Genomic DNA, 17,194 nt, shown 5'->3' with positions numbered 1-17,194 from the left:
CATGCGGACCGGGGAGGAGGGTGGGGGGGGGGTGTCGTGCCTGGGCGGCGGAGGCGCGCCTGCGCGGTGGGAGGCGGGGCGGCCGTTAGGCTCGCGCACGCGCGGTGTTCGTCGCTCACCTGTGAGCGTTTCCCCCGTCGTACAGTGTGTGGGTGAGAGGGCGCCGAGTCTCCGCCGGACACACACCGGCACAGCGCCCGCCCCCCGCCCCCCCCCCCCCCGACACCGCACCACACCGCACCGCACCCGCTCACACCGGGGAGCACATACCGGGCGAAGATGATGAGGTTTCTGCGGAGGACGTTCGGGCGGCGCTCGGTCCGCCGCTACATGGACGAGCGGGACGGCGGCGGCGGGAGAGGCCGGGACGGGGCTGGAGGGGCAGTGGGGGGGAGAGGTGTCGGCGGCGCCGCTGGAGGTCGGGATTTTGCAGCGGGCGGTGCTGGCGGCGGGTGCGGGACCCTTGTGAGCGGCGGGGCCGCCGTGCACATCCCCGCGGCCGGGAGCAACAAGTCGGTGCTGACCTGCAGGGTGCAGCTGCTGGACGGGACGGACGTTAGCGTGGAGCTGCCTGTGAGTGTCCGCACCCGCACCCACCGCACTGCCCTCACCCGCACCCACCGCACTGCCCTCACCCGCACCCACCGCACTGCCCTCACCCGCACCCGCACCCACCGCACTGCCCTCACCCGCACCCGCACCCACCGCACTGCCCTCACCCACCGCACTGCCCTCACCCGCACCCACCGCACTGCCCTCACCCACCTCACTGCCCTCACCCGCACCCACCGCACTGCCACCCACCGCACTGCCCTCACCCACCGCACTGCCCTCACCCGCACCCACCGCACTGCCACCCACCGCACTGCCCTCACCCACCGCACTGCCTCACCCACCGCACTGCCCTCACCCGCACCCACCGCACTGCCCTCACCCACCGCACCCACCGCACTGCCCTCACCCACCTCACTGCCCTCACCCGCACCCACCGCACTGCCCTCACCCACCTCACTGCCCTCACCCACCGCACTGCCCTCACCTGCACCCACCGCACTGCCCTCACCCGCACCCACCGCACTGCCCTCACCCACCTCACTGCCCTCACCCGCACCCACCGCACTGCCACCCACCGCACTGCCCTCACCCACCGCACTGCCCTCACCCGCACCCACCGCACTGCCACCCACCGCACTGCCCTCACCCACCGCACTGCCCTCACCCACCGCACTGCCCTCACCCGCACCCACCGCACTGCCCTCACCCACCGCACCCACCGCACTGCCCTCACCCGCACCCACCGCACTGCCCTCACCCTCACCCACCGCACTGCCCTCACCCGCACCCACCGCACTGCCCTCACCCTCACCCACCGCACTGCCCTCACCCGCACCCACCGCACTGCCCTCACCCACCTCACTGCCCTCACCCACCGCACTGCCCTCACCTGCACCCACCGCACTGCCCTCACCTGCACCCACCGCACTGCCCTCACCTGCACCCTCCTCACTGCCCTCACCCGCACCCACCGCACTGCCCTCACCCACCTCACTGCCCTCACCTGCACCCACCTCACTGCCCTCACCCACCTCACTGCCCTCACCTGCACCCACCTCACTGCCCTCACCCACCTCACTGCCCTCACCCACCTCACTGCCCTCACCCACCTCACTGCCCTCACCCACCTCACTGCCCTCACCCACCTCACTGCCCTCACCCACCTCACTGCCCTCACCTGCACCCACCTCACTGCCCTCACCTGCACCCACCTCACTGCCCTCACCCACCTCACTGCCCTCACCTGCACCCACCTCACTGCCCTCACCCACCTCACTGCCCTCACCCACCTCACTGCCCTCACCCACCTCACTGCCCTCACCCACCTCACTGCCCTCACCCACCTCACTGCCCTCACCCACCTCACTGCCCTCACCTGCACCCACCTCACTGCCCTCACCTGCACCCACCTCACTGCCCTCACCCGCACCCACCTCACTGCCCTCACCTGCACCCACCGCACTGCCCTCACCCACCTCACTGCCCTCACCTGCACCCACCTCACTGCCCTGGAGACCTGCAGCTTGTTGCTGCCCGGCCCCAGAGTTTCACACCAGCCCTCACCTGTACCTGTGTCCGCCTCTTGCCTGTTGTGGAGCCCTCCCTCCTCAGTACATGTTCCTCGTACCTGTTTCCCAGTCCCCATAGTTTGGCTAAAGTTAATCCCTCACTTGTAGTTGCCTGATTTCTCCTCCACCTGAATGCTTGAGTTCGCTTTCGTGATTTTTTGCGAATCGTGTTAAATGCAGCAAAGCCTATCTGTACAGAGTGGCAGAGCTCTGGGGCCGAAAATACTTTAGAAACGCTGGACTTCGATTCCTGCATTTTGTGCGTTTGGATGTTGCCAAACATACTGTTACCGTTGACATTGGACGGTGTTAACTTTAAATACGAGTGTGGACCAAGTCAAACAAACTCGAATTTCACTCGGAACTCCTCTTCGTCCAATTCACTCATTTAACTGAACCGTTTGAGGTGCGCACATCAGATGAGGCGGCTCTATATTCTGCTGACAGTGGGCGATGATAACCGAGGGAGAGGGGACAAACTGAGAGACCAGATATGAGTGGAGAGGTGGAAGGTTGTGGTAATGTGTGAGAGGGAGGAGGTGACGAGAAGTGGGAAGTGAACAGGTACGAATACACTCGGGAGGTCTTGCAATGCCGCTTTCGGCTGCTGGTCCCCCATCATTTCGATTATTCCTCGATTTGATGTGAACGAAACCCGTCTGTTTGCCGGTGGGGTGTCGGCTGCAATCGGCATATGTGGTATGTGTGGGGCGAGCACTTTGCACAGCGGTAGGAACTCCTGTTGGGCGAGATTTAGAAGAAACACGAAGACACGGAAGAGAGATCAATACTTGGACACCAGGGATCAGATAGACAGAGGCCATCCCTTTCCCTTTCTGGGTGGCGACGAAAGAGGGGCGAATGTGGGTGATTTTGACACGACATTGACTCGGGTTTACTTGCAACAATTGTCACCTTTGGTCTACCTTTGGTAAACCTCACAACCGGTCGATCGACTAAACCACTGTGACCCATTTGATGGCTCACAAGGAAGGAGCTGTGTTTACAGCAGCACTGCAACAACTTTGCCTTAAGTTCTCTTCTCTTTTTTCGTAAACTCTGATCCCATCACAGCTGCTGAATTTTTTTTCCCCCCCAACATTTTAGAACAAAGCCGGAAAATCTGTGCAACGCAACGCTGCACAAAACTTAACGAATCCTCGGTACATTTTCTGCCAGAGAGCGCTTTTTGTTTTGCAGTGCAGGAAATGGGTATCGATTTGTGGTGAGCGACGTGGGTGGATGTGTGGACATCTTTTCAGGATAGCGCAGTCCGGCGCCTTTTTGTGCACTGGTTTTAATTGCATCGAAACCTTTGATGCATGGGGTAAAATGGCAGCGGGTTTCACTAACGGTGCAAATGAGTGACTTTTTTTTTAAAAGAGGTGTCGAATCTTGTCTGGCAGCTGTTTTGTAAAGAGCTATCTCTTTAGGGGGGGTCACCTCTTGGTGTTGCCAACTCTAGAGCCCGCCTCCCCTCACAGGCATTGCTGTGGTTTCAGTGAGAGTTGACTCTGACTCTGACTGGGACTGGGACTGGGACTGACTGACTGACTGGTGAACAGCCAAATGGCATCACTGGATCCTATCAGCGCGTCTCACTCTCATACCATCGATACCTTTGTACCACAGATACGTGGAGACACAGGTGAATGGTTGGTTTTGAAATAGCGAGTGCAGGTTACAGTCGGTATGTCTCTCCCTCTCTCTCTCTCTCTCTCTGGTGATCAGGCTGGTGAGGGAGTGGAGTGGGGCAGCTCAGGGCAGCACAGAGCAGCTCAGGACAGGGCAGCACAGGACAGCTCAGGCAGCACAGCTCAGCACAGCTCGGGGCAGCACAGGGCAGCACAGCTCAGGGCAGCGCAGCACAGCACAGCTCAGCACAGCTCAGGGCAGCTCAGCTCAGGGCAGCACAGCACAGGACAGCTCAGGGCAGCTCAGCTCAGGGCAGCTCAGCACAGGGCAGCTCAGCACAGGGCAGCTCAGGGCAGCACAGCTCAGGGCAGCTCAGCACAGGGCAGCTCAGCACAGGGCAGCTCAGCACAGCTCAGGGCAGCACAGCACAGGGCAGCTCAGCACAGGGCAGCTCAGCACAGCTCAGGGCAGCACAGCACAGGGCAGCTCAGGGCAGCACAGCTCAGGGCAGCACAGCACAGGGCAGCACAGCTCAGGGCCAGCAGCTCAGCACAGCTCAGGGCAGCACAGGACAGCTCAGGGCAGCACAGCTCAGGGCAGCACAGCACAGGGCAGCACAGCTCAGGGCAGCACAGGGCAGCTCAGCACAGCTCAGGGCAGCACAGCTCGGGGCAGCACAGCTCGGGGCAGCACAGCTCAGGGCAGCACAGGGCAGCACAGCACAGGGCAGCACAGCACAGGGCAGCACAGCTCGGGGCAGCACAGGGCAGCACAGCTCAGGGCAGCACAGCACAGGGCAGCACAGCTCGGGGCAGCACAGGGCAGCACAGCTCGGGGCAGCACAGCACAGGGCAGCACAGCTCGGGGCAGCACAGGGCAGCACAGCACAGGGCAGCACAGCTCGGGGCAGCACAGGGCAGCACAGCACAGGGCAGCACAGCACAGGGCAGCACAGCTCGGGGCAGCACAGGGCAGCACAGCACAGGGCAGCACAGCTCGGGGCAGCACAGGGCAGCACAGGGCAGCACAGCTCAGGGCAGCACAGCACAGGGCAGCGCAGCACAGCTCAGCACAGCTCAGGGCAGCTCAGCTCAGGGCAGCTCAGCACAGCTCAGGGCAGCACAGCACAGGGCAGCACAGCACAGGGCAGCACAGCACAGGGCAGCTCAGCACAGCTCAGGGCAGCACAGCACAGGCACTCCTCGTTTTGCTGACGATCCGAGTCTGCAGTGGAGGAAGGCGAGTTTCGAGGGGGAGGAGCAGAGATCCAGTGATCTGTACGTGGGCTGTTTGTAAACCACCAGTAATTTAAATAAACACACACACACACACACACCCTCTCGCGGCTTCCATGGTCTTTTAAACTTCAGTGGTGGAATCAGTCCGATAGTTTATCTGAAACACGCCGTGGCTTCAGTGGAGACTAATTATGGTTTTCTGTGTGAATGTGTATTCCCATAATCGGAAACCGTGGCATTGCAATAGCGACCCGAGGAGGAGGGTTGGAGAGTCGGGTGAGGGAGTTTGTTACATGGTTCTGCTGTGGGTCCGAGGCCTAAATGACAAGAGTATCGGAAGGAAAGGTGGAACCCCACAGTATATCGCAGCCTTAAACACTCGCAAGCACTTTAATTTTGCCATTACAGTAGGAAGGATCTTCCCCTTTCCCTGCACACAGTCTACTGCCAAGTGTTTGCCTTTCTCCCTCTGTACTGACTCCTCCCAGATTGACTCCTGGTTTCCCTGTCCTGCTGCAGGGACAAACCGAGGGCACATCCCTGCTGCCATGACAAATTCCACTCTGCACAACACTTTTGGAACGGTTTGTGTCACCTTTTTATATTTTTTCTCTGAGGAGGGGAGGAGAAGTGCAAATTGGATTATTTTATTGTCGTTTCACCAGAAGATTGTTTATTTATTATCCCACTTTTCAGAAATGCAACATTGTAAAGGTGCCCCTGCTGTTTCAGTATATTTTATGTTGAAACTGGGGACAAAAAGGCTGCTTAATTTGGGTATACGGTAATTCAACATAACTCTTGCTCCATTGTTTACTGTGTATTTGAATATCTGGAGGCTGTTTGGTATTGTTTGTAGTATTAGGTGGAAGCTATTCATAGAATCATAGAATATTACAGCACACAAGGAGGCCATTCAGTCCATCCTGCCTGTGCCGGCTCTTTGGAAGAGCTACCCAATCCGTTCGCTGTTTCCCCATATCCTTGCAAGTTTTTCCTTTTCAAGTACCTATCTAATTCCCTTTTGAAAGTTGTTATTGAATCGGTTTCCACCACCATATTCAGTCCAACAATCCTGCTTAGTTCTTCACAGTATTGTAAAGACTTTAGGTGAGTGCCTGCAGAATTTTAAATTCCTGAATCTAATCTATTGCTTCATATCCTTGCTTTCTTAGCAGCCATCTACCTCCCTCTCAAACACCTCAACAGGTTCTTTATCTATGGGCCAATGTGGCAATGCATTCAATATTCTTGCAACCCATTGTGAGAAGATTTTTTTCTGTGTCCAATTTTAAATGGAGGAATTCATTAATATGATTTTTCCTTTTGTTCCTAAGACTTTGGATTGGAAGGTTATAGTGTGGGGTAGGCTTGTTCAAGATGCCTAATCTTACCTGTGTCATGAGGAAGGCATTATTCGTTCCAAATAAGGTTGTCTTTTGGGTGAGATATTAAACCGAGGTCCCATGCGTAAACTGGCTGCTGCATTTCGCCCACAAAATACACAGTCAAATCACTTTTGCAGGATACGCTATGAAGCGCTATGAGATGTTCTTCTGACGTCTGTATTGGAGGACAAGTCAGTCATCCACTGCTGTAACCTACTGAATGAGCAGTTACAGAGTGACGTATGTAGCTCTGAAAGTAACTAGAAGTAAGTTGACCCTCCCCTGATTTTTGAAAGCAAAAACTCTTCCACATTGCTATATTATGTGGGAGGGTGGTTTGGATTTTCTTAAGTTTCTGCATGTTTCAGGCACTAGGTTAACCCTAAAAAAGTGGAAAGGGAATATAGAATTAATTGATTTAAATTTTTCATGCATGGATACATTTAACACACAAAGGTTAAAACAGATTGCCTAGTTTCTCAGCGGATTGTTTTATAATTGAATAGTACATGTCTGAATTGACCTATACATAATTCATTACATGAGATATGGAGAAACAACAGTGTGCAAAATATAATATATGCATTGAAAACAATGGGGATGTAATCTATGATGACTACAACTGCTTGTCAGTTAATATGTGGTTTGTATTTAATAAAATATTGATTTTTCTTTAACAGTATTGATGGAAAATCACCAGATAAACTGGGGATATATTGAAATGAGAAACATTTCTGTTGGACCGAGAGACCATGCACAACACATTAAAATGCAATGTGGTTTTAAGTTGCAGTTTCATTGATGTTTGCTGATCTTCGCTTATCATGTCAGATCATATTATTCTGTCATTTGGAACAATAGTTGGTGTTTCGTACTCTTATTACATCATTAACTAAACACGTAACACTTTCTATTTTTTTTGTGTGAGAAGGACCTGTGAATGCTTCTGGATTCCCACATATTGTAAGTGTCCTCGATTCTAAATGCTGTTTAGAACCCAACCACCAGAGAACTACCTAATATCTGAAACGACCAAAAATACTCAGTCCTGGTATTTTGTTTGCATCTCACTTAGCCTGTGTTCTGCTAAATGCTCACTTTCCACATACTCTCACATTAACCCAACAGGCCATCGTAGAAGATCAAGTATAGTTTACAACAATAACACAAACTTGCAGTAGTGCACTTCACACAGGGTAGCATCTTGGAGCACTTAACAACAGCAGGTTGTCAATCAACAACAGGTGATAACTTGTCACTTCCCTTCTTGTAATTTTGAATTGTAATGCAAAATTGTGTTTTTATACTTTCCACAGTTACTGTTGCTTTGATGCCTCTTTAATCATCAAATGGAATTAATATGATTCATCTTGGTAACAATGCAAATTTTTGCACCTTACTTAATCCTGGGGCTACGATATTCTAACAAACATACTTTTCTCTGCTACATCAGTGCTCCTTCGCCTGTTAGTTCCTGACAACATTGTGGCAAAACAACTTGTATTTGTATAACTCACATAACAACAGCAAATTATATGGGATGAACAAAATAGAATGATCTCAAGCACTCTGAGACACTACCCAGTGTGGAGGGCGCTATATAAGCGAAACTTGTTGTTAAAGCTCTTCACAGTGATAATTGAGATTCTTAAGCAGGAAGCCAAGGAGACTATAATTGAGGGTGTTGGACAAAGTTGATAGGTTGTTCAGAGAGTTTTGAAGGCAGGAAGAGAAGATGCAATGTGAAGAGAGTTCTCATGAGAATGGGCATAGTGTCTGTTATAAGCCTCATCTTATAGTGGAAAATGTGAAGGATGACCAGAGTCTGAAGAGTGGAGGGTACAGGAGGAACATAGGTTGGAGGAGATTGAATAGGTAAGGAGGACAAGATCGTTTCATGAAGGTCAGTTTGAAGATCATGATTTTGGTCTGCTAGGGTACTGGGAGTCAGTGGAATCTCTATTTCAGCCTTCTGAATTAGATCATTCCTTCTGTTGGTGTTTTGGAGTAAATTGAACAGAGACTAGGACTTATGCCAAACTTGAAAACTATGGTCCATTTGGAGTTTTCTATAATATAATAATATAATCCTTGCATTTGATCCAGCAGCTTATCACGTCTTCCAGACGTCTCAAAGCGCTTCACAGAATATACTGTAAAGTGAATTGACTGTATATCTTGTGGACGAAACAACAGTGTCCCACAAACAGTGACCAAATTATTATTATTGAAGGGATTATTACCTGCAGAAATGTGATCCACCAAGTGACTAACAACTGGATTCCTACCTATTGCTGGTAAACAGAGACGTATGGAGTAAGCGAATTGCCCAATGTTTCACCCTGCCCGGGAATCAAACCCAGGCCCTCTTGCTTGCGAGGCGAGTGCTCTAACCACAAAGCTATAGGACTCCACCTCATCCAGTTAGGCATCTTCCAAAAACTAATTTGCTTTCTTGACTTTGACATTTGGCAGATAGATACAAGTGTTGTTTTCCAAAAGTATTCATCTTATAACATTTAAGTTTTCTGTCAAATCTATCTAGGGATCATCTTTGTCCACATATATGAATTCTAGCAATCCGCTAACTCAGATGCACTATACAACTTGGGTTAATCATTGATGCCCAGGAAGCTCTGACCTTCAGGTACTTGCTCCATATGAGGTCTAAGTACACTAGCTGTTCTGTTTGACAGTGGAGATTGTCTATAATTGTAGTACATCTGTTTGAGGCTCAAATTTCTCATCTTGGGCTGCAGTTTGCAAAAAATTTAGCCTTCTGTAAGATTGGTTATTGTAAGATGACGAATCTCGGCTGGTTAGTTCTTGTGATTGAAGATTGCACCCAAACTGATTCAGACATATTTCGTAATAAAATAGTTTGCGCTTATACAAGAACTCAGAGCAAGTGCTGGAAGCTTAGAAAGCTTGTAAGGTAGTAAGATGTCAACATTGAGCAGCCAGGTGAACTGAATGGTAAAGGAAGATGGGAGTATTTTACACCCATTGCATATGCTTTGTGTCACTTGCCAATGGCTAGTGTAATAGGTGCGCTGTGAAAGTCATGAATGAACTGTGGCCAGTTTTATGTATAAGTTATTATTCTGCATCTGTTTAAACCACGTGAGGTAATATTTAAGATGCCTACACATGATAAATGGCACTAAGAGTATGTGAGGAGTTGCCTTGTCTTGCTTTTTGCATCGCATTGAAGTTGTTTTCATTATACCATCTGTTTCTAATTGGGATGTCTTACGGAAAAAATCAATGAATAGACCATCGCTGGGTACACTGTTGTGTAATAAGGGGCCAGATGAGTTTTAACCCATTAATGCTTCACTAAAACATAACAGAAGCTTTGCTTTTTTCCTAGCAAACAAAAAAGTTAAATTGGCCAAATGTGAAGATAATAATAATAATAGTCCTTGCATTTGATATAGCACCTTATCATGTTGTCGAGACGTCTCGAAGAGCTTCACAGAATATATGTTTGCAATGAAAACCTCAGCTAGCTTTTCAGTTATTCATGTTCATTTATGATTCAAGTCCTTGCTGTATGCTTAGTGTGTGATTTAATTCAATATAATTTCGAATTCTATTGTGCTTTTTACATTGGAAGGATGTCCCAAAGTGCATTCGGGGAGGGGGGGGAAGATGATGAAAGTGCAGTCAGAGGTACATTTTAAGACGTGAGTTGGAAGGACTCCAACATGGAGTTTCAGAGAACAGAGTCAGAATGGCTGAAAGCTGCCTGTTGATGGTGGGGTAGATTGGGCAGGGATATGAAGCAGGCCATTGCTCACTTAGTGAAACAAGTGGCAAGGTAGCCGGTTATGGTTAAAGGAGGTCAAAGAGGAAGGATGAAGTGGAGGGATTTAAAGATGAGAGCAAGGATCTTAAACTCTGTATTGGGGGATGGGGAACCAATGCAGCTGAGCAAGGATGGGAGGTGGGGTGATGAGCTCGCTGAGCCTAATGCGGGAGAGGACACTTGCTGCGGAGTTCTGGATAGGTTGTGTAGGGAACAGTTAGGGAGTACGGTAAGCAGAGAGTTGGGGTAGTCGAGCCTGAATGTAACAATGGGATGATTGTAACAAAGTCTCCCCTGCTCCACTATATATATACAGTCAATTCACTTTACAGTGTGTTCTGTGAAGCGCTTTGGGACGTCCTCCCGACGTGAAAAGCGCTATATCAAATGCAAGGATTATTATTATTATTATTCACAAAATTCAACCAATTCAAAACTCTGCCGCCCACATTCTCACACGCACTAAACTCTGTACCTCCATTACCCCAGTCCTTGTCAAACTCCATTGGCTCCCTGTTACAGAACGGATCGATTTGAAGATCTTCACGCTTGTATTTAAATCCCTTCATGCCCTGGCAACCCTTCCCTCCAACCTGCTCTCTCCCTACACTATCACCCGTTGCCTCCGCTCAACTGGCTCCAGCCGCCTCCTTGGCTCTAGCCGCCTCCTTGTCCCCGGACTCTCCAGCCCATCATTGGCGGCCATGCTTTCAGCCACTATGCCCCAAAGCTGTGGAACTCTCCCACAATCCGTTCGCCTTGGCCCCTCCCCATTTTCAGGTCACGCTTGAAGACCTTCATCTTCGACTGCGCCTACGGTCACTTTCCCCCTTCCACTGGCTCGGCATCGGGCTCCGCCACTGTTAAGCACTCCGGGATGCCATCCGGTGTGAAGGGGAGTGGGTAAGAGTATGGATGTGGGATTTGAAAGACAGTTGGGAATCAAAAACGACCAATCAACTGCCCTGGTGTGTGTATCCAAGCAGATTAATTCTGTTAGCATCTGAGGTGAGGAGGCACTGATGGGAGCTAAGCAGGAGATCCTCTGCCTTATCAACAGGAAACTGAAGAAAGTTAGAGCTCATCTAGGACTTAATGATGGCTGGCATGTAATTGGTCAGAACAGCTGGATTCCTGAGGTCCAGGGTGAATTCAGAGAATGGGTGTCATCCACATACCTGTGGTAGTGAACCCCTACATCTGCAGATGATGTCACCAGGTGACATAGGTAATAAAGAGGAGAGGACTGAAGATTGAGCCTTGAGGAACACCTCATGTGACTTTGCAGATGCAGGAGGAGAAGCTGTTTGAAGAAACAAAATGGAGATACTGGAATAGATACAAGTGAAACCAGGTTAGGGCAGAACTGTAAAGGTGGAGCTGAATGAGAAATGGTGGAGGAGGATAGTCAATGGTGTAGCAAAAATTAGAACTACACCGCTGTTTGCTGAACTTCCCAATTCTTCCTTCCACAAATGCACAACATCCAGAACTCTGCAGCTTGTGTCTTCTCCCATAGGCCCTGTGAGCTCTGTGAGCCTATCACCCCCATCCTCCCCATCCCCCAGAAGATTGAGTTCAAGATCCTTGTCCTCGCTTTACATCCCTCCACAATCTTTCCCTACCCTACTTCTGTGACCTTTTAAAACCTTGCTAACTTACCCGCTCCCTCCATTCAGTAGGCACTGGCCTGCTTCATGTTCCTCGCAGCAGTTGGGCTTTCAGCCTATCTGGCCCCATTCACTCGAACTCCATCCCGGCGACCCTTTATCTTGCTCCTTCCCTCACCTCTCCAAGGTCTGTCTGAAGACCTTTCTCTTTGACCACATCTTTAGTCATTTGCCCCCCACGCCTCCTGAATTAGGCCCCCAGCTCGGGTGGAAGCACCTTGAGACATGAAAGGTGCTATCTGTGCAATTTGTTACTGTATTCAGATCGTGGAGTCCTGTAGCTTACTAGTTAGATCACTTGCCTCGCGAGCGAGAGGACCTGGGTTCGATTCCCAGCAGGGCCAAACATTGGGCAAGTTTCCTTACTCCACATACCTCTGTTTACCTAGCAGTAAGTAGGAACCCGGTTGTTAGTCGATTGGTGGAATAATAATTCCTTCAAAAATAATAATTTGGTCACTCAGTCCATTACTGTTTATGTGACACTGCTGTGTGCAATTGGCGCCCACATTTTGTCCACAAAATACACAGTCAATTCACTTCACAGCGTATTCTGTGAAGCGCTTTGAGACGTCTGGAAGACGTGATAAAGCGCTGTATCAAATGCAAAGATTATTATTATTATTTGTCGGATTTTGAGGATTCTTGGTTAACCAGCAGCTTTTATTAGATTGATCCTGTTATTTTTTCCTCCCAACGCTTTACTGTTTCCATTCGGGAGCCACAGAATTCTTGACAGCTTTCCAAACACTATTTCTAGCACCTGTTCTCTTTGTGTGTAACACCTATATGGTGGTATACATATATCCAATTACTACTCTTCATTTTAGAAAACTCTCACTGATCACCGTACATTTTATATTGTCTAGAACATTAAAACACATGTAAAGTCAGTGCATCAAACATTTTGGGGTTCCTTTGCAATTAAGGAAAAGCGAATCCTGATGCTCAGTTAAGACTCCAATGTGAAACAATGCCTTAAAGACTTGATAGGTCCCACATTTGATCCCAGGTCTGTGGTTAAGTGATTTATGCTGGAACGGGACATTATTGGCTTTGATGCCTTTGGGCTAGGGAGGGAAAATTCCCAAGCCTGGTTTGCCACTGCTGTGGTTTTTTTCCCAGTGATGTCTGCTTAAATTGTAGGTGGGTGGACTTCCAAGTGAGAATATGTTCAGATTTGGTTATGATTTCTCAAAGCTGAGACTCTGTGCTCCTGTATGAAAAATGACCATTTGGAACTGTGCACTAGTTTGATTCAGTACATTTAGGAAAAAGTGTTGGGGGAGAGTGGAGAAACAAAAAGCAGTTTTGTAAAATGCCTCACTGCTCTAAACTTCACATGGCATTTGTGATTGCCTTTTGGGTTAGTTTTGTCAAACCTCCTAATTTAGTTTTGTTTCACTTGACCAGTCATACAACGTTCTACTTTTTTTATTTCTGATATAGATCTTCTTAAGGAAATCAGTATGTTTTCAATTAAACATGTTGCGGCCTCATTAGATGGAACAAATGTTAACTCTTTTAGGATATTGGCCATCACTTACTGACCTGTAATTTTAGCAGATTGGATTGCAGGAGTTATTACTCAGTTCCACATTTCATTGCTCATGTACAATGATTGGATATTTCATGTTTTATTTGTTAATTGCTCTCCTGGTGTTTTTAAGTTTGATTTTCCTTTTTTGTGTGCATGCAAACAGCACGGGAAAAAAAGACTTGATGTGTTCTCATTAAGTGTTGGGACTTTGACAAAGGGATTGAAAAGTGCTCATTGGAAAATGCCAGAGTAAATGGTACCTTGGCTGGAAAAAAAAAGCATTTGGCACATAAGGTTCACTTCCTGCAGGATTTGCACACATGTCTCCCAGAACTGCAAGACCTCTGTTCCAATCCACGATTTTTTCAGAGCAAAATTTTCATAGGTTGGTGGAGATGTACAAGGTAGTCTCTGCAGGGGATGTACTTTGTCATGTGGTGCTATTTCCAATATGAGGCACCATTTCCACTACGATTTTCCTTGAGCATGTTTTCAACACCAATATGTATTTTTGTGTGTCAGCCTGGTTCAGTCGTAATAATAATAATAATAATCCTTGCATTTGATATAGCGCTTTTCACGTCGGGAGGACGTCCCAAAGCGCTTCACAGAACACACTGTAAAGTTAATTGACTGTATATTTGTGAGCGAACGCGGCAGCCAATTGCGCACAGCAATGTCCCACAAACAGTCGTAGATTGAAAATGACCAATTTATTATTGTTTTTGGTTTTGGAGGGATTATTATTAGGTGTGTGGAGTAAGGAAACTTGCCCAAGGTTTCGCCCTGCCTGGAATTGAACTCAGGTCTCTCACTTACAAAGCGAGTGCTCTAACCACTGAGCTACAGGACTCCACTGAGCTAAAGGACTCCACTCTTAAGCACTCTTATCCGAGTCAAAAGGTTGTGGGTTAAAACCCTACGACTGAACTTGAACTCTTATAGATTGACACTCCAATACAGTGCTGGGGATCTGTTGTGTTGGTGTTATACTTCAGATGAGACATCAAACCAAGATCCAGGCACTTGGCATGCTGCAGGCCAGGTTTGGCAGAATGAAGGGAGGTGCTTAGGGAGCAGGATTGTGGGAGATTACAGAGGTAGGGTAGGTCACAGCTATGTAGTCTTGAAAATAAGGACAAGGATCTTAAATTTGATGCCCTATGGGCTGGAGAACCAATGGAGGGATGATGGGCTTAAAGAGCCCAGAGTAGGATAGCCTGGAGTTTGTGGATGGTAAAGCTGGAGCAGGGCATTGGAAAAGTCAAATCTGAAGGTTTTTTTTGTGTGCCCGTTTCTCACTCTTCCTCCTATCGCCCTTTGTTCTTTCATTCAGTCTTTTTGATTTGTTTTTGTAACTTACTTCAATCAACATGTACAGTAATAGATTTTATACAGAGGTAGTTCACAACACATTGTACCAAAATGGCTATAAGATTCCTTATCGAATATGTTGGATTGTACATTTTCTTCAGGTGTCTCTTATTTAGATTATTTGAAGGCAATAAAAAGCTTACAGAAATTAAGATTTGTGAGAAATCATTTCTGTTTGTGTTATTATAGTCCTCAAGAAATTGAAATGCTGCCTTTCCTTAATGTGTATAATGTGGCTTCAGAGGTGCATTAATGGAGCTAAGTAAAACATTAGTGGCTTTCAAGTGTTTTTAGCAGTTTTGCTCAATAACATAAAAGTGACTCGTATGTGATTCCATCGAGTACTAATGTTCCCATTTTGCAGAAAATGTTTGACTGGTAGTTCAAAGCAATTAACATCCAGACACAAGTTGATGGGTTTGAGTCTCACTATTGAGTTCCAACTGTTTCCAAGCTATCAAGGGGAGAACTGCGTAGGAGCAGAGCTTTGAACCTGTGTGGTGGAGGAGGAAAGTGCTGATAAGCTCATCTCAATTGGTCTGTTTTGTGGCCTAGAAGCTGATTAGAGTGGGACGACTGACAAGGTTGCGTGATTTCAAAGAAAATGGCAATTATTTTTAAAACCTGTTTCACAAAATGAGTATTCTAAAAGCTGCAAAGAATAGCCGTTCCATAAATGAGTAATTATAGGGTAGGTCAACTATTTTCTGAGCTGGTCATCCTTTAGAATTGCTGGGAACTAAATCAGTTTTCTATAGGTTCACTGTATACCTGAAAGTTCTTTTAACTTAATTTGCTTTTTGAATAGGAGCTGTTTATACTTTGTTATGCGAAGCGTCACTAGTGCTCGCTGCCAGTTGTCTCTGGGCCAGACCTGCAATTGTTGGAATGTTTTCTTTCTTGAACTTTGAATTTTGTGATCTTCAAAGTAAGGTTAGTTGGTGGCTGGAAATGGAACATTTTTCTAATTTAGGCACTCCATTGGAATAGTCTGTGAAGCACTGTGTGAGTGGATGTAGTGTAACACTCTCTCGACTTTACCCCACCTCAAAAAGAAGCTCCTCTACCACATTGTGTGACATTTCCATTTCCCACACGAGCCATCCCTTTGACCTCTTTGAGAATCATTGCCAATGCAATGATTCTCCTGGCAACGGAATGTCAAAATCGAGCCGGCTCTCTGGCCTTCTCGGTAGTCCGGTTCCTGAGCCAGGTGGGTCCGCAGTACTCCACGGAACTACTGATGATAGCACAGCCAGGCTGACTGATCAGCAGGACCTGGAAGGGCAGAGCATCCACTGGGGGCAGCCAAAGCCCTAACGGATAGGATGGTTCTAGCTGGACAAGCAGCAGGAAAACTTGCCAGACAACAATATCAATAGTTGTCTGTGTAGTTTTAGCTGGTTAGACTTCAGCAGTTACCCCAACGCACATTCTGGGATCCGCCAACCAGCGCCTAATACTTTCTGGAATTAGGTAAGCAGGAATGCGTCTCTCCAGGGAGAGAGTATGCATTCCATTCCAACCATGTATCTCTGGGATTTCCAGTGTAGGTGGGATACAAGGAAATCTCAGCTTGATTTGGTTACTTTTAAGCATGGTGATGGGTTTCCGCATTGGTCAGACATCCTGCTGATACCACACAAATTGGCAAATTTTGCTGTGAATCAGGACCTATTGGGTTGAGATCACAAGAGAGATTCAGCGTCTGTCCCTGCCATTGTAAAGCACTCTGAGACCTTATTCTATGTCAACAGTGGCAGGTATATAAATGCAAGCAGTTAATCTAAGCAAAATCACCATATAATGTTTTCTGCATGAGCTATCTTTTCTGTGCATTGTAATCCCATTTTAGTAATGGGTTAGCAGATTGCTTCCTTTGTAATGGATATGTTTATGGGTAGCAAATAGAGGGATTCCTCTTATCATGTTACCTGGAGGCACATCTGATGCTTCATCTATTGATAAATCTCAGAAAGCACAGGTGTTGGTTGATGATGAAAACTTGTTGGAATTTGGGTATGTTGTGTTCCCGTCTCTTTAAGAACAACAAAAAAGGTGTTAGGGAATCGAATCCCACAGAGCATTCGTGCCTCAATGAACCACTTTTTTCTTGCAGAGAAAAAAAGCTTAATTTCCCTCCATCAGAAAGCATTAGATTGCAATTAATGTAAAGTAGTTATCTCATTATTGGCTCAGGCAATCATTCAGGCAATTGTTTTTGAAAAGCACTTTGTGGTGGTGGAGGAGTGCGCTGACTGGGCACTGAATTGCTGCTTATTACTTGATCCTGCTACCAGAGTTCATAATAACTGAGCAATGGCAGATGCAAATATATTTTTCATGTAACAAATTGGGACATGTTTTGCAATGTGTGCCAGCTACTTTAATTCCTGGTAATCTACTGCTGGGGAA

At 47.7% G+C, this 17,194-nt stretch overlaps 1 protein-coding gene across 2 annotated transcripts in view; it reads left to right on the top strand.

Annotated features, from left to right (window-relative positions):
• Window positions 1–267: 267 nt before the first annotated feature.
• Window positions 268–17,194, top strand: part of epb41l4b (erythrocyte membrane protein band 4.1 like 4B) — a 115,220-nt gene continuing 98,293 nt past the window's right edge. Inside the window, exon 1 of one of the 2 annotated variants that reach the window (XM_007897443.2) lies at window positions 268–573. In XM_007897443.2, coding sequence (XP_007895634.1) covers window positions 280–573 — 294 coding nt within the window. In that variant the 5' untranslated portion in view covers window positions 268–279. Of the gene's footprint in view, window positions 574–2,330; window positions 2,688–17,194 lie in introns of those variants that run through there. The other variant, XM_042332530.1, reaches the window with a different exon arrangement.

Source organism: Callorhinchus milii, unplaced genomic scaffold (genome assembly GCF_018977255.1).
Source record: "Callorhinchus milii isolate IMCB2004 unplaced genomic scaffold, IMCB_Cmil_1.0 Scaffold2, whole genome shotgun sequence".
Taxonomy (NCBI): Eukaryota; Metazoa; Chordata; class Chondrichthyes; order Chimaeriformes; family Callorhinchidae; genus Callorhinchus; species Callorhinchus milii.
This window is presented reverse-complemented; position numbering and strand designations above follow the sequence as displayed.